The 15,817-nt window shown below is 44.0% G+C and overlaps 1 protein-coding gene across 1 annotated transcript in view; it reads left to right on the top strand.

Annotated features, from left to right (window-relative positions):
* Positions 1-5,245: 5,245 nt before the first annotated feature.
* Positions 5,246-15,817, top strand: part of RNF150 (ring finger protein 150) — a 253,046-nt gene continuing 242,474 nt past the window's right edge. The window contains exon 1 of the mRNA XM_082463426.1: positions 5,246-15,582. Coding sequence (XP_082319552.1) covers positions 15,087-15,582 — 496 coding nt within the window. The 5' untranslated portion in view covers positions 5,246-15,086. The remainder of the gene's footprint in view (positions 15,583-15,817) is intronic.

Raw genomic sequence — 15,817 nt, 5'->3', positions numbered from 1 at the left:
CACACTCACTCTTCCCAGTCTATTGGCCAGACATAAAGACTTCAGCAGAATACTCTAAAGCCCTTGGGGATGATAGAGCCATATTATGCAAGGTCATTGAATGATCTTATTGAAGCCTGCCTGCCAAGCAGGAACATCCTTACTGGACTTTGAATGAGCAAGAAATAAACTTTTGTTGTATTAAGCCACTGAGATTTTCGAGTTGGCTTGTTAGCAAAACAGCATTACTTATAACGAATACAAGTCAAATCCTCCAAAGAGCTTTTATCAGTAATAAAAGTAATATATTGCAACCATCTGTCTGAATCCTTGTCTATATCTCAATTTGTTCTAATCTTGGAAGGGGAAAGAAGGTGTTATTTATCAATTCCTTAAACCTCCAACAGATTGTATAGTTCTCTTGGTATCAATGATACGGCTGCGTTGCATGGGATATAGGACTTACAAGATGGGTGCCAGCAGGGCCATTTGGTGGGTTTCATGTCTAAGAGTTTTCCAAATTTTGGCCAACATTCAATGGCAACTTTGAGTAGGGAGCAGTGTACGGTCTCATCACAAATGTTGACTTTTTTTTACCCTTGCATTACACCCTCAACAAGGCTTTCTGTGCACTATATTGCAGATAATTCCAGAAATTGTTGCCTATCGTTCCAGGGTGCAGCCCAGTTTCATAAATGAGAAGATGGCCTAACCCACACTTTTAGGATAGTTGATTCATATTATATGGTCACGCCTACACGCTGACCCCTTTTCCTAAAGAATGAAATTAAAATTCTATGCAAGATATTGTGAACATTTCTTACATTAAGCAATTATTTTTTTGTTATAATATAATATTGGGGGTTGGGATAAAAAATGTTGAAGAGGTTTCATATAAGGAGTGTTTCACCTACAGACATTTTTCCTCCAAAAGAAAATAGGGTCAAAGTCTCTATCATTTGGATCCATAATGTGATGTGAATTTAAAAATTACTTTGACTTAGTCAACAGGACAAACCTGTTTCTGATTCATTAAATGTGCATCCATAAGTAATACAAAGTAGTCAGTCCCACTGTTGGTTAGATATCTCCTTTTCCTGAATCCTAGAAAGATTTAACCAGCAAATTTAAGTTCTCCCTTCTGATGTATCAGGAAAAGGGACCCATGAGAAGATGATTATGTTCCAATGGGCAGTATGTAGAAGGCAATGGGACACTGAAAATCTCTGAACCCCGGACACCCACTGAGGCAGCTGTGGTTGATGTTACATTCATCCTGACACAGTGACACCCTGAGACACAACTTGACTCCTCAAAAGCTCCACAAGATATGAAAGTGGGCAACCTGAACCATGGTAGAACCTGAGCATTGGATCTCCCATAAGATATAGTCTTCCAAGTAGACCCTGACCCAGGAGAGACATCTATCTTGGGTGAATAGACAGTTGGGCAATTGATACAATTTCTGTCTGTTCCTTTTTGTCTAGACACCAGAAAATGAGACTTTCTCTCTCTCTCTTTTTTTTTTTTTTTGTCAAACCTGGTTTTAAAGATTATTCAATTTAGTGTGGCCATGGCAAAATACAGCAAGAGTTGAAATAGGCTATAAGTCATCGGCTAGCCCACAGAAGTTACTCTGTAATAAAAGGTCAACTATACTACTCACAAGAACACAGGTGTGCATGTGCATACACACATATACATACACACACATTCACTCCTGTTCATTAGAAATGATCCATGTATATTTAGCTATATAGCCAATTTTAAAATTGCCTTCATAATAGCTTTATATTTCTTTGTTGCCTGCCTCATATTAAGGTAGGCTTCATAATATTCTGCATTTCGCAGATTTTTATTAGTTTAGTCTTATTATTCATGTCAAAAGAAAATATTCATAACTCAATTTGTATTTATTTCTTCATAGGCCAGTGGGGTTTTTTTTGATCACTCTAATAATATTTTATAAACTATTTAAATTCTACACAGTTTTATTTGCCATTAAAAAACTTACATAGCACACTTAATTCAGGCAAAGTTCAGGAAATTATTTAGGTAGTTATAAATATTGCCTAGTGTGAGAATTGAGGTATAACTGCTATTATTTATTAATTTTAAAAAATTCTCACCTTTTTTTTCCCATATTATTCACATTACCTATGTTTCTCAACCCAGCTAAACATTAGAAGCACTTGGGTTGCTTTTTTTTTTTTTTCCCCTTTGGCTGCATTGGGTCTTCTTTGTTGTGCACGGGCTTTCTGTAGTTGTGGCAAGCAGGGGCTACTCTTTGTTGTGGTGTGTGGACTTCCCATTGTGGTGTCTTCTCTTGTTGCAGAGCATGGGCTCTAGGCGCCCGGGCTCAGTAGTTGTGGCGAGCGGGCTCTAGAGCCAGGTTCAGTAGTTGTGGCGTGCGGGCTTAGTTGTTCCACGGCATGTGGGATCTTCCCGGATCAGGGCTTGAACCATGATGATCCTACATGCCATGGAGCAACTAAGCCCGTGTGCCACAATTACTGAAGCCCACGCTCCTAGAGCCCGTGAACCACAACTACTGAGCCCACGTGCCACAACTACTGAAGCCCGCACAGCTAGAGCCTGTGCTCCGCAAAAAGACAAGCCACTACAATGAGAAGCTCGCACACTGCAGCAAAGAGTAGCCCCCGCTCGCCACAATGAAGACCCAGCACAGCCAAAAATAAATGTAAATAAATAAATTTATTTTTTAAAAATTCATTAAAAAACAGAAGTAAAGGAAGAATAGTTTACATCTGCTAATCCCACAAGTTCTCTCCCACACCCCCCTTCCCCTTGGCAGCCACAAGTCTGTTCTCTATGTCTGTGATTCTGTTTCTCTTTTATAGATATATAGGATGTACACACAACAAGGTCCTACTGTATATCACAGGGAACTATATTCAATATCCTGTGATAAACCGTAATGGAAAAGAATATTAAAAAAAAAAAAGAATGTCTCTATGTGTATAAATGGGTCACTTTGCTGTACAGCAGAGATTGGCACTACATTGTAAACCAACTATAGTTCAATTTAAAAAAAAAAAAGTAAAGGAAGAAGCAGTGGCTCTGTGAACAGTGAGGAAAAGAGCATTCTAGACATGTGCAAAAGCACTGGGACTTTTTTTTTCCCCATTTGAGGATCTAAAAGAAAACCAGGGTAATTCCCTGGTGGTCCAGTGGTTAGGCCTCCGCACTTTCACTCCCAAGAGCCTGGGTTCGATCCCTGGTCGGGGAACTAAGGTCCCGCAAGCCACGTGGTATGGCCAAAAAGAAAAGAAAACTAGTGCAGCTGAGGTGATGAGAGGAGGGTACCAGCCTGAGGGAAGGGCAGGGATAGCTCCTGTAAGTCATGGAATCGTTCAATGAGGTGGGGGGGGGGGGGGTGACCCAATCAGATTTACATTTAAAATTCACTTGAAATGCTGTGTTGACTCCCATGAAGGAGGGAAGCCTTAGTCCAGTTCAGAGACTACTATAGTCATCTTGCTGGGAGGGTCGTAGCCCGGACTAATGTGGTTACAGGGGAGATGGAGAGGAGAGAGTAGGTTTATGATTTTTTTTGAAGATTGAATTAATGGAACTGGCTGATGGATTAGATATACGGGTGGGTGAGGGGCAGTGGTGAGGAAAAGGGAGGAATCAAGAACAACTTCTGGCTTGAGTACCTGAGTGGGTGATGGTGTCATTTACTATATGATGAACATAAGAAGGGGAAGAATTAAGAGCTCAGAGTTTGACATAGTAATTATGTGATGTCCATAAATCATCAACAGGGACATGGAAATTAGGCAATGAGATAAATGAGTTTGAGGCTTCAAAAAATAGGTTTGGGAATCATCAGTTATGAGTAGGTATCAAAGACAAGATCACTAAAACTGGAAACATCACCTAAATAGAGAACAAAATGAAAAAAAAAAAAAAGGGTCACAGCAACCCTTGGGATCTTTAGGAACCTTTAGGTGCAGAGCCCTAGGGAACCCAACAGTTACACATCACACTGAGGGACCAAAAGAGGAGTTCTGAGGAAATCAAGAAAGGGGAGAGCTTCTCAAGCAGAAGGCCGTGGTCGACCTTGTCGAGTGCTGCTGGGAGGTTACATAAACTGAAGACAGAAATGTCTCCATTGGATTTGGCAAAGTAGTGGTCCCTGGAGACCGGAGATGTTTCAGTGGGTGATCTGGGCAGAAGACAGAATATAGTGGGTGGAGGATGGAATGGGGTGACAGTCACTATAGCCAGTGTTTTTGAAAAGTTTTGCTATAAAAAGAGAGAGGAAAGGAGGTAGCAGCAGGAAGAACTATTTTAGGTGACACTTGAGCATGTCTGTGTGCTAATTGGATACTCCGGTTAAAAGGAAGTGATTTATTAGATAACTAATAAGAACCTGCTGCATAGCACAGGGAACTCTACTCAGTACTCTGTAATGGCCTATATGGGGAAAGAATCTAAAAAAAAAAAAAAAAAGAGTGGATATATGTATATGTATAGCTGATTCACTTTGCTGTATACTTGAAACAACACAACATTGTATGTCAACTATACTCCAATAAAAATTTTAAAAAAAAGAAGTGATTTATGATGTGGAGAGGGAGACATTAATTCTAAAAGCCAAGTTCTTGGGAAGGCAAAAGGGAACAAGATTCCTAGCAAAAGTGGAAGTGTTGGCCTCGATAGGCGGAAGGGTGTTTTTAGGGAAGATAAAATGAAGCAATGCTGGATGGCTTTGGGATCAGGTGGTGGGAAGATGAGGAATTTGATTCTGAAGGCTTCCTTTTTTCTAAATCAAATTTGAGGTGAGATAGTAAGCTAAGAGTAAGAAACTAAAGAGTGTGTAGAAGGTGTGACAAGAGGAAAGATATGAAAATATTCAAAGGGGAGTGGAAAAGTGAACGTACTGAAGAAACATAGTAACAATGTCTGGAGATGCCAATGTGAGGTTTACATCACCATTTTTTTTTTTATTATTAATTAATTAATTTATTTATTTATTTATGGCTGTGTTGGGTCTTCGTTTCTGTGCGAGGGCTTTCTCTAGTTGCGGCGAGCGGGGGCCACTCTTCATCGCGGTGCGCGGGCCTCTCACTATCGCGGCCTCTCTCGTTGCGAAGCACAGGCTCCAGATGCGCAGGCTCAGTAATTGTGGCTCACGGGCCTAGTTGCTCCATGGCATGTGGGATCTTCCCAGATCAGGGCTCGAACCCGTGTCCCCTGCATCGGCAGGCAGACTCTCAACCACTGCGCCACCAGGGAAGCCCCTACATCACCAATTTAAAGCAAAATTGATCAGGTCAGTAGTGAGATCTTTGATGATGAGGATGACAATTATAATGGTAATGGTAATAATGATAATAATAATAATGGATATGAATGGGAATTCTCCTTGACTCTTGTCACCCCAATGCTCTCACCCCACGATGAACTGGCTGGCCGTGCTTGGTGTCACTTTCCTCCATATTTCATTCTTATTATGTTCAAAGAGGGAAGCATTTCTAGAGAGAGGAAGCCTGTTCTATCAAGTATACCGAGTGACTTGTTTCCCCAACTAGAAATTCCAAGTAAATTCTACAGATCCCTTTGGAGACCCTGATATAATCAAGCCTAACAGCAACAATAACAACAAAAGAAGCATATAATTGTAAGCGACCTGAGTAAGAGAGTTATTAAATCCACAGAATGTTCCAGTTGGAGAGGTTTGTTGAAATCATCAATTCTAACACCCTCCTTTTACAGAAGAGGAAGTAGACTCCGAAGGGACTGATCTGAGCTTTCACACTAGTCATTTGCAGCACTGTAGCAAGAACTCAGACCAGAGAGCTCATGTGAAAACCAGCCCAGCACCTGGTATATGGGGAAAAAATAAATAGATGTTATTTCCTATCTCTTGTTCCTTCTCAGTGACCTTACCATATGGTGAATGAGTCAATAGAAAAATAGTAATGCAGTCATCTTGCAACAGGTCTGTGTGACTATAGCTCAATGGACATATAGGAATTAGTATCAAAAATAAAGTAAGTCTGTGTTCTCTATCTGCAGGTTGGTTGAATCTACAGATTCAAAACTCGCAGGTATGGAGGACCGACTGTATTCACCGTACTACACCACTCTATACAAGGGACTTGAGCATCCGCATATTTGGTATCTGGCAGGGGGTCCTGGAACTAATTCCCCGTGGATACAGAGGGACGACTGTATGCCGAAGTGAGTGATGAGTCATCCCACAGTCTTGACCTAGATAGCGAATTAGGCACAGAGCTGGGATTAAAACCTTGACACCTGTGCCTTTCAGTCCTAAGGCTGTCTCCCTTAACTGTGGTGCTTGCTGTGTACCAGCTCTGTGGGAAGGGGCTTCATGGTAAAAAGGGAAATTATTCATAAAAACATTCTTCTAAACAGCCAGCTCTAAGAGGGCAGGAAGAGGGCCTGGATTCTCTCCCATCTGGTAATTTTGACAAAGTACAGTTTACAGCTTCTCGTGACCATAGCTGTTATCGTCAGTCAGCATGCAATTCTCTGGATGTCTTCACCTGTAGATATATCCTCTCCCATCCCAGCCTTCTGGTGAAAGAGGACAAGATGGTCTTAAAAAGGACAGAAAAAGAAAAGATGTCAGTTTTTTAAAAAATGTACCCAATGAAAAGTAATAGTTTAGAACAAAAACTGAACAACCCTGTAAAAAAAAGAAAAATAAGAAAAAGAAAAAAAGAGATGTATAGCGGTGAAAAAGTTTTCTGCTGGTTTTGGCTCAAGTCCCAAGTGAGTTTTTCTAGGCTGACTTTCCATATCTAGTTGGTCAAAAAAATCCATGACATAAAGTTGTTTGGAAGGGGATGTGGTTAATAAGAAAGACAAAGAAGCCCAAATTAACTGTCAAAATCATATCAAAGACTGAAATAAGTAGAACTCACTTGATAATTCAAAGGAGCAAAAAAGAAAAAAAAACGGTTATTTTTTAGCGAAGTATCCTGTTTTGAAATTCGGAAAGTTAGTAAAGGAACAAAGAGCAAAGAAATGAGTATCATTAGTTTCATGCACATTCTCCAAAAAAAAAAAAAAAAACAGCCATAAGCTTCCATTTCCATCTGCTGTACTTGCAGCAGAAGTTACAGGGACTTTTGGACTATGAAAGTTGTTCTACTTTGCCTGGAGAGCTAGTATGTGGTCTCAGAGAAGCAATACAGCCCACCAGTGTAGCAGGGTAAATTGGCCATGAAAGCACAAACGAGGTAAGAGTGACTTCATGGGAGCTGAAGTGAACAAAGAAATTAACCAGAGGCACACAAAGTGAAGTTACAAATCAGAGTCAAGTTAACAAACAAGATGGTGAATATCTAAGACAAAGAGAATACCAAGGCAATAGGACAGCCCTTAAGACCGTAGCCTGGGGACCTCCCTGGCGGTCCAGTGATTGAGACTCCCCCTTCCAATGCAGGGGGTGCAGGTTCGATTCCTGATCAGGGAGCTAAGATCCCGCATGCCTCGCTGTCAAAAAACCAAAACATAAAACAGAAGCGATATTGTAACAAATTCTTTAAAATGACTTTAAAAATGGTCCACACACACACAAAAAAAATCTTTAAGAAAAGGACCGTAGTCTGGTCTTCCAGTACTGCTCAGACTTCCAGTACAAAAGCCCCACCCTCCACCCTTCTGCCCTTGCTAGTTGCATGACTTCAGTCCCTTGTGCAATGGGACTAAGCTCATGCTGAGAATTCAATAAGTCAGTCTATGTAAAGTGCTTAAAACACATAGTACCTGCATATATATTAAGTGCTCAAATCTTTGTTACTGTTTATTATTCAACACACTGGTGGATGCTCTTGTGGGCTAGACATGGCAGCAGATGCTTAGAATATGGCAGGCGCTAGAAGTCCCGGAGGAGAAGCTCTGCAAGCCTAGGCCTCTGTAGGTTACCTGCAACCCTGGCTCAGTCATCCCTATATTTTGTTATTTCTATGTAGCATTACTTGCACTCGCTGAATTCTTATGTGTGTGTTTTTAAAACTACCGCCCACTAACTTCACAATTCCCTTGGATGATTCGGTCCATCTCTAAAACTAGACTCTAAACTCCTTGAGAGGAGGGCTCCTGTCTGTTCCTCAGCATCCAGCACAGGGCTTAACACAAAGAATGCAACCATACCTACAAAAATGAATAGACAGTCTTTCTTTAACATTTCTTTGGACGTTACATTTTCTAGACTTGTTCCCTCCTACTCCTCTTGTGCTGACCTCCCTTGGGGTCTCACTCTTCTTTGTGCCCTTTAGGATCTTCCAACAGTCCTGTAAGGAGGTGTAATCATTCCAGTTTTAAAGAGAAAATTGTGGTGCAGCACTGTGAAAACTGCCCACGTGGCAGGACTGACATCCTAGTCTGGTTCATCTGCCACCAAAGCCCCACGCCTCCACCCCGCACATTGCACCTCCACTCCAAGCAAACGTGGAAGATGGGGAAGACGAAAACGTCGTTGGGACAGCCCATAGGAAACCAAATACCACAGGATATTACTGCACAGGAAATGGATTTTTTTTTCTGGCCGTGCCTTGTGGCTTGCAGGATCTTAGTTCCCCAACTAGGGATTGAACCTGGGCCACAACAGTGAAAGCACTGAGTCCTAACCACTGGACCGCCAGGGAACTCCAAGGAAATGGATTTTTAAAATAATAACGCCAGCCCTCACATGTAAAGTGAATCACCTATTGTATTTTGAGAATTCTTCCCCCTCTACAAACATATGGAAAATATTTTTAAAGAGTTTTCCCTCTTTTCAGTCATGGAGATAATTATTCAGGAGCTTATTGTGAAGAAAGAACCTACCCTGAAGAATGAACGGGCATCAATTTTTAAAAATTGCAATCAATCAATCAAATCAATGAAAAATACAACATGAATCAAATCTTGTATATTGAAACTTTTCCCCATTAAACTTTTATTAAGCCATTAAACGTGTATACATAGGAGGAATTGTATTTTCAAATGATTTAATTCATTTTTTAAAGTCTACAGTAGAATGCCCTTTGAACACGCGGTGCACACGAATGGCAAGATGCCAAAGCAAAGCAGCGTCTAGGCTGAGAGCTTTGTAAAGTCTAATTTGTTGGCATTTGGAGAAATGGGACCCTGCTATTCTCTGCTGGAGCTGCCCTTTATTTCTGACTCGGACACATATAGGTTGTATGCATTTTAGTCAATTCTGCCTCTACCATTTATGAAAACAAGAATGCCTCCACACACCAAAGAGACCTGGGGAGACCTACTCAATTCCATCTGGCCTGGGCTACTTGGCTGGTAGTTCCCCCTCAAGTGGGGACTCCCCATGAAGCTGTGTTCTGGTGATATTTCTTTTTTTTCTAAAGAAAGTTTAAATGCTTTTAATCATTTTTCAATTTGTCCTCTATTGAAAATGTATGGATAAGAGATTAAATTTATTCAAAAGAGGCCCCTACTATAATTCTTCAACTAACTAATTGAGAATACCTGTGGATATATATGAATTTATTGCCATTGTGAACATGGTAGTGTGTGCTTAGTGTTCATGGGTGATATTGATCAGAATGTTTCCAATGATGTGGCCAGGTCACACTGCCATCTGGCTGTTTGCCTTTGTGCTTACTTGCCGTGTTGCTCTTTGTTGAAGTTTCTGAGGAATGTACCTAGGAGTTGGCCCAGACCTTGTTTTTGTAGAAATCTTTCATCGGGGCTACTTTATTCTCCTGATATTTCAAAAACAAATACTTGAAGGAGCTCATTTTACTCTGGGGCATGGTGTATTAAATGAGGCCAACCTTTGGAAAAGCAATCTGGCCATCCAAAATATGTGTTAATAACTTGAAAACCATTCGTGTGCTTTGATCCAATAATCTTCCTTCTGGAATTCTATGCTGAGGCAAATTACATGAAATTGCCATTTGGATATCTCTAGGCACCTTGAACCTAACGTATTCAAAACTCTGGATTCTTATCCCAACCAACTCCTCCTGCAATCTCCCTCATCTCAGAAAATGACCCCTCCATTCTGCCAGTTGCTTAGGCTCCAAATGGTAGAGTCCTTCTGGTATTCTCTCTTTCTTTCACACCCCATTTCAAAGGCACCACAGAATACTGTCTGCTCCATCTTCAAAATACATCAAGGTTCCAATCACTTCTCACCACGTTCATCCCCACCTTCTTGGCATGAGTTACCATCCTCTGTTTCTGAATTATGGCTATAGCTCCTATTTGTTCTTCTTGCTTCCATACTGGCTCCAATGCAGTCAGAATAAACTTTTAAACATGCATAGTCTGCGTGTCAGACTATGTCACTTCCTGGCTTCAAACTCTCCAAAGGTTTTTCCTGTCACTCAGAATAAAATCCAAAGAGTTGATAGGCCTCTCATCTCTCTGATCTCATCTCCTTCACTCTTTCTTTCTCACACTCCTCCATTCTCAGTAGTCTCTCTGCCATTCTCCAAGCACATCAAATACAATCTCCCTTCAGGGCCATTGTGTTTATGGTGCTCTCTTCCTAATACAACCCGTCCCCCAATACATATATGGATCCCTCACTTCTTTCAGGATTCTGTTCACAATTCACCTCATCAGAGCAGTTGATCCCGATGTAAAATAGCACCTTATATAAAATAGGCCACCCTCCCTCACTCTGCTGCCTTTTTCTTCATAGAACTGTTATTGCCTGGCATAATCTACAACTTAAAATTTGTCTGTTTCTCCCGCCCCAAAATGTAGATTCTATGAAATTTATCTGTTTGAGTCCCTACTGGATACTCAACTCAGTGGTTCAAGTAGCACTACTGGAAGAAAGGAGCATTGTGCTAGAGGAGAATCACCAGCACAAGGCTGGAAACACATTAAGACCCACGCCCCAAATGGACTTTTTAGTTTATCATGAATTGGACTTCAGCTTCTCTGAAATAGTGGCTAGTGGAAATCAAGATCTCAGAGATTACCATTATTCTTTTCTGAACCATTTAAGAGCAAGATGCAGACAGAATGCTTCATCCTACTAAATAATTCAGCGTACATATTCCCCACATAAGGACATTCTTCTACATAGCTACAATATAAACATTCGAATCAGGTAATCAGCGTTTATAGGATACTACCATCCAATCCACAGACCGCATTCAATTTTGCCAACTGTTTGTTTTTCCTATCTGGTCCAGGAGCCAATCCAGACTTGTTCGTTGCATTTAGTTGTCATGCCTCTTAAGTCTCCTTCAATTTGGATCAATTGGTTTTTCTATTTTTCTCTGTCTCTCATGAGCTTAAAAGCTTTAAAGAATACAAGCCTGTCATTTTTTCAGAGGCTTCTCACCCTGGGTCCATCCAATGTCTCTCCATGTTCAGACTCAGGCTGTGCATTCTGAGCAGGACGCAACAGAAAAGAGGCTGTGCTCTACTCAGCACGTCACATCAGGAGGCACATGATGTGACTCGTTCCCTTCCTGATGATGCTCGTCTTGATCACCTGGTCAATTTGGTGTCTTCCAGGTTCTTTCCAATAAATTCCCCCCTTGATCAGTAAGTATTTTTCAGAAGATGCTTTAAGACTAAGCTGACATCCTGCTGCATATCAGACACCCACCCACCAGCCTTGGCATCCACTGAGGACTCCTGCCAAGAATTAACCAACATTGCCAAATGGTGACTTACTATTTCCATCAGTCTTGTTAGTTGGCATTATTCCATAAGGAACAGCTCTCCCTTTTTTCCATTTATTTATTTATTCCATCATTATTTATCTATTCATTTATACTGGCATGGATTCATGGATTCCTGTGTTATCCAATAGGTTGTAATCAGTTACTATCACAATTTATTTTGATACTCAAATTGTCCCAGATTTGGCCAGTGGGAGCTCCTTCTTGCTGGCTCATGTGTCCTTTTAGTATGTTCCCATCATGCTTTGAGCACTTCCTATAAAAGTTTCCAAGCTTACTTTGTACTTTCCCAGCCCAAGTACTAGAATCAGCCCCGGTTCCATTTAACGGAGGATGGTACTTAGAAACCAAGATCTTCTGGCCACTTGATGTGTCCATTGCTCTGGCCTCTGAATGAAAATAGCTATGGTGTATATGTGTATATATGTATAATGATTTCACACTCATTTTGAATCCAATCCAACACCTCAGGGTTCTTTATGAAGCTGAACAGGATCCTGTAGGGCCCTCCTGGGTACAAATCCTTTCCGTGTCCCCCCGTTTTTTGTTTAGTAAATAGGCTTCATTCAACCTCCTCGACCTTCCCTGGGTTCCAAAGGGCAGATTCAAATAGTTGCTTATCAGGGAAGGAGAAAGAAGCAAAGGAGGAGCAGTCAAGAAACAACAGTGCAGCAATGGGGCAGGGTCCTGGTTCCTCCTCAAGGAATGTATATAACAATATCTTTGAGTTCTTCTGCAGGAACTAAGGCCCCTACCCAGGTAGAGGATGGCAACTTCAGGCTGAGCACAATATTGCTGGAACTCCACTCACCAGCTCTGTTACCTCACCACCAACCAATCAGAAAAAAGTCTGCACACAGGGGAAGATAATGAAGACTCTGACCCCTTCCCCAAATGATTCTCCCTTTAAAACTTTTCATGGTCAAGCAGAATTTTTGGAATTGGTTTTTGGACACGAGTCTGCCTTCTCCCCAGGTTGCTGGCCTCCTGAATAAAGCAACCTTTCCTTTCCAACCAACACCTGTCTCTCGGGTATTGGCTTTTGAGTGGCGAGTGGCAGAACCTGAGTTCGGTAACATTTATAGCTTTCTTTCCTTACATATTCGTAAATTCCTTCTCCCACACTAAGAAACCTGGCTCCCATTATATTTAATATTTTACTTATTTGCCCAATGTCCCTGTAATTAATCAATCCCTCAGCCAGGATGCTACCTCCTTGATCCTGCCATCTCCTCAGCCTCTAACTTTTCCCCTAAGGGAAAAAAACGACAGGGGTAGCTGTGCATTCTGAATGACACAGATTCACTAAGTTTTGTGGCTGGAGAAAAACTGCTAAGAGACAGAGAGATATGGGGAACCACTTTGGTTTGTGAGACATCTGTACAAAACCTCGCTGGGGGTTTTTAGGCAAAGGACTCAGATCTCTGGTGGTTCAGGAACCAGCAGCCAGGCATTCTTCACTTTTGCCTTTTTGGCATTAGGCACTATAAAAAGCACTGTCCCAATTGCCTAGAAGCCTATTTTCTAAAATGAATAAGTTAGGGAAATACACAAACACAGCACATCCAATACCATAGAGACAAATGCTTCTAAGTAGTTCTTTTTGTGCCTGCTTCTAATTTGGGTATAGCTGGGATTCTTTGCTCTCCCCTAACAGCCACCAGCTGTTCATACTGCTTCTGGAAAAACAGCAGTTGTACTGGTGGACAGCCATTAACAGATTTCTGTACACATGCTAACTAAGGTCCTGGGGAAAAGGTGGACTTTTGTTTTCATCATGAATGGGTCCTGAGTTCTCTGAAAGATTGCCAGTTGGGAAGTACAAGGTGGGTGATTAAGGACCATCACACAAATTGCTTTCGAGACGTGACAAGTATCTCAAGCCAAAGAAACTGTTGGTGTGAAAAGATAACCGCTCAAACGTTTAACTGGTAAGGAATTGTGCTGTGTCAAAGTTTTAAGAACACGACTCTAGAGGGGCTGTACTCTCCACTAACTAGTTGTAAGCTCTATGCACAACTGGAGAATATCTTATAAACAATAATAAGCCAAACAAACCTGCCTTGCCTATTCATGCTCTAAGTCCTCTGTTACCAGTCATGACAACCAGAATAAACACAGTGAAGAAATAGCTCACCCAATTTCTTTTCTTACAGAGTTAGAAAACGCTCATTCTATAGGAGAACAAATGTCACATGTTTGCTGCCAGAGGGTAAGAAAGAAGCCCATTTCTATACTCATTTTAATACAGTGCAGCATCAGCATGACCTGGGAACTTGTTAGAAAAGCATATTCTGGAACCCACCTCACATGTACTGAATGAGAAACTCTGCAGCAGGGCCCATCAGTCTGAGTTTTAACACACACACACACACACACACACACACACACACCGGTGACAGTGATGTACATTTAAATTTGATAGTCACTGCCCTAGATATTCGAGGCGTGGTGTTCGAAGGACCCAGCTATCAACTAACCTTACCAGTTGGCCCTAGGATGGGTAATTAGGGAAAGTTGTTTATGAGAGATACACACATTTCTCTACATTTGAGACGCAGGAAGTTGTTCCTCTCTTCATAGGTCAAGAGGTTGCTTCCCCTTTTGCCTCCACCTGGACCAAGTCGCAGAGTAGGTTGAATTTGAGACCCGGCAGGGGTCGCTGCTGCCCATAGAGAGACCGAGGCGAGCGTGGCAAGAGAAGCCTAGAATCTTTGACATCACATTAAGCTCCTCCTTGCACGCACACATTAGACACACACACAAACATATACAGATACACACACACACACACGGACCGCGTACTCTTCTCTGCCGGCTCTCTCCCGCTACTTCCGAGCCGGTCCCTCCCGCGGCAAGTGTGCGCCGGGCGCAGCCAGAGAGGAGCCGAGCGCCCGCAGCCCGAGGGACCTGACGCACAGCAGGGGCGGCCGCCGCGCCCCCAGCCGGACCCGCACGCCCCAGCGCTCGGCGACGGCAGCCAGGACTCCTCGCCGGCACCCCGGGCTCGAAGCAGCCGCGCCCGCCCCCGCCGGGGCTGCAGGGCGCCGGGCCGCCACCCCGCACGCTCCCGGGCCCCCTGCCACCCCTATGAGAGAAGGAGAAGCCGGGCGAAGGAGCAGGACGCTTGGCAGCCGGACTCCGCCGCAAGCCCGGAGCGCCCCCTCCGCCCGCGCCCCGCCGGCGCCCGCGAAGCGAGATGCAACCGCCGCGCTCCGGCTGAAAAGGGAAGGGGCTGGCGCCACCCGCTCGCTCGGAAGCCGGTCCCCGCGGCGGCTGCGCGTCCCGGCCGCGGCCCCTCGGGCCCGGGAGTGAGCGGGAGCAGGAGGAGGAGGAGAAGGACCAGCGGCCGGCCCGGCCTTGGCCGGGGCTGGGGAGGAGGAACGGCGCGGGGGGAGCGCGCGGGGGGCGGGGAGGGGGCCCCGGCGGATAAAGATGGCAATGTCTCTCATCCAAGCGTGCCGCAGCCTGGCTCTCTCAACATGGCTGCTTTCCTTTTGTTTCGTGCATCTGCTCTGCCTGGACTTCACCGTGGCCGAGAAGGAAGAATGGTACACCGCCTTCGTGAACATCACCTACGCCGAGCCCGCGCCGGACCCCGGGGCCGGGGCGGCGGGCGGCGGCGGCGGCGGCACCACGGCCGAGCTGCACACCGAGAAGACCGAGTGCGGGCGCTACGGGGAGCACTCGCCCAAGCAGGACGCCCGCGGGGAGGTGGTCATGGCCAGCTCGGCCCACGACCGCCTGGCCTGCGACCCTAACACCAAGTTCGCCGCCCCGGCCCACGGCAAGAACTGGATAGCCCTCATCCCCAAGGGCAACTGCACGTACAGGGATAAGATCCGGAACGCGTTCCTGCAGAACGCCTCCGCCGTGGTCATCTTCAACGTGGGCTCCAATACCAACGAGACCATCACCATGTCCCACGCAGGTAAGCGGCCCCGGCGGGCGCGGGGCGGGGGAAGGGAGCCAGAGGAGGATGCAGGCGCCGAGAAGGATCCAGCGCCTGCCTCCTAGCTCCTTCCTGCGAAGTCCGTGCTTTGCGAAAGACGCGTCTCTGTTCCTCGGACCTACTAAGTTTTGCTCTGCGTCACTTCGTGGGGTTTACAAAGAAGAGAGGACTAACAGCATTGGGGGCACCAGAGAATGCGTTCCAATTAGCATCG

The sequence above is a fragment of the Balaenoptera physalus genome (assembly GCF_965194825.1).
Source record: "Balaenoptera physalus genome assembly, chromosome: 5".
Taxonomy (NCBI): Eukaryota; Metazoa; Chordata; class Mammalia; order Artiodactyla; family Balaenopteridae; genus Balaenoptera; species Balaenoptera physalus.
Note: the sequence above shows the minus strand (reverse complement) of the source record. Positions and strands in the feature narration are given on the sequence as shown.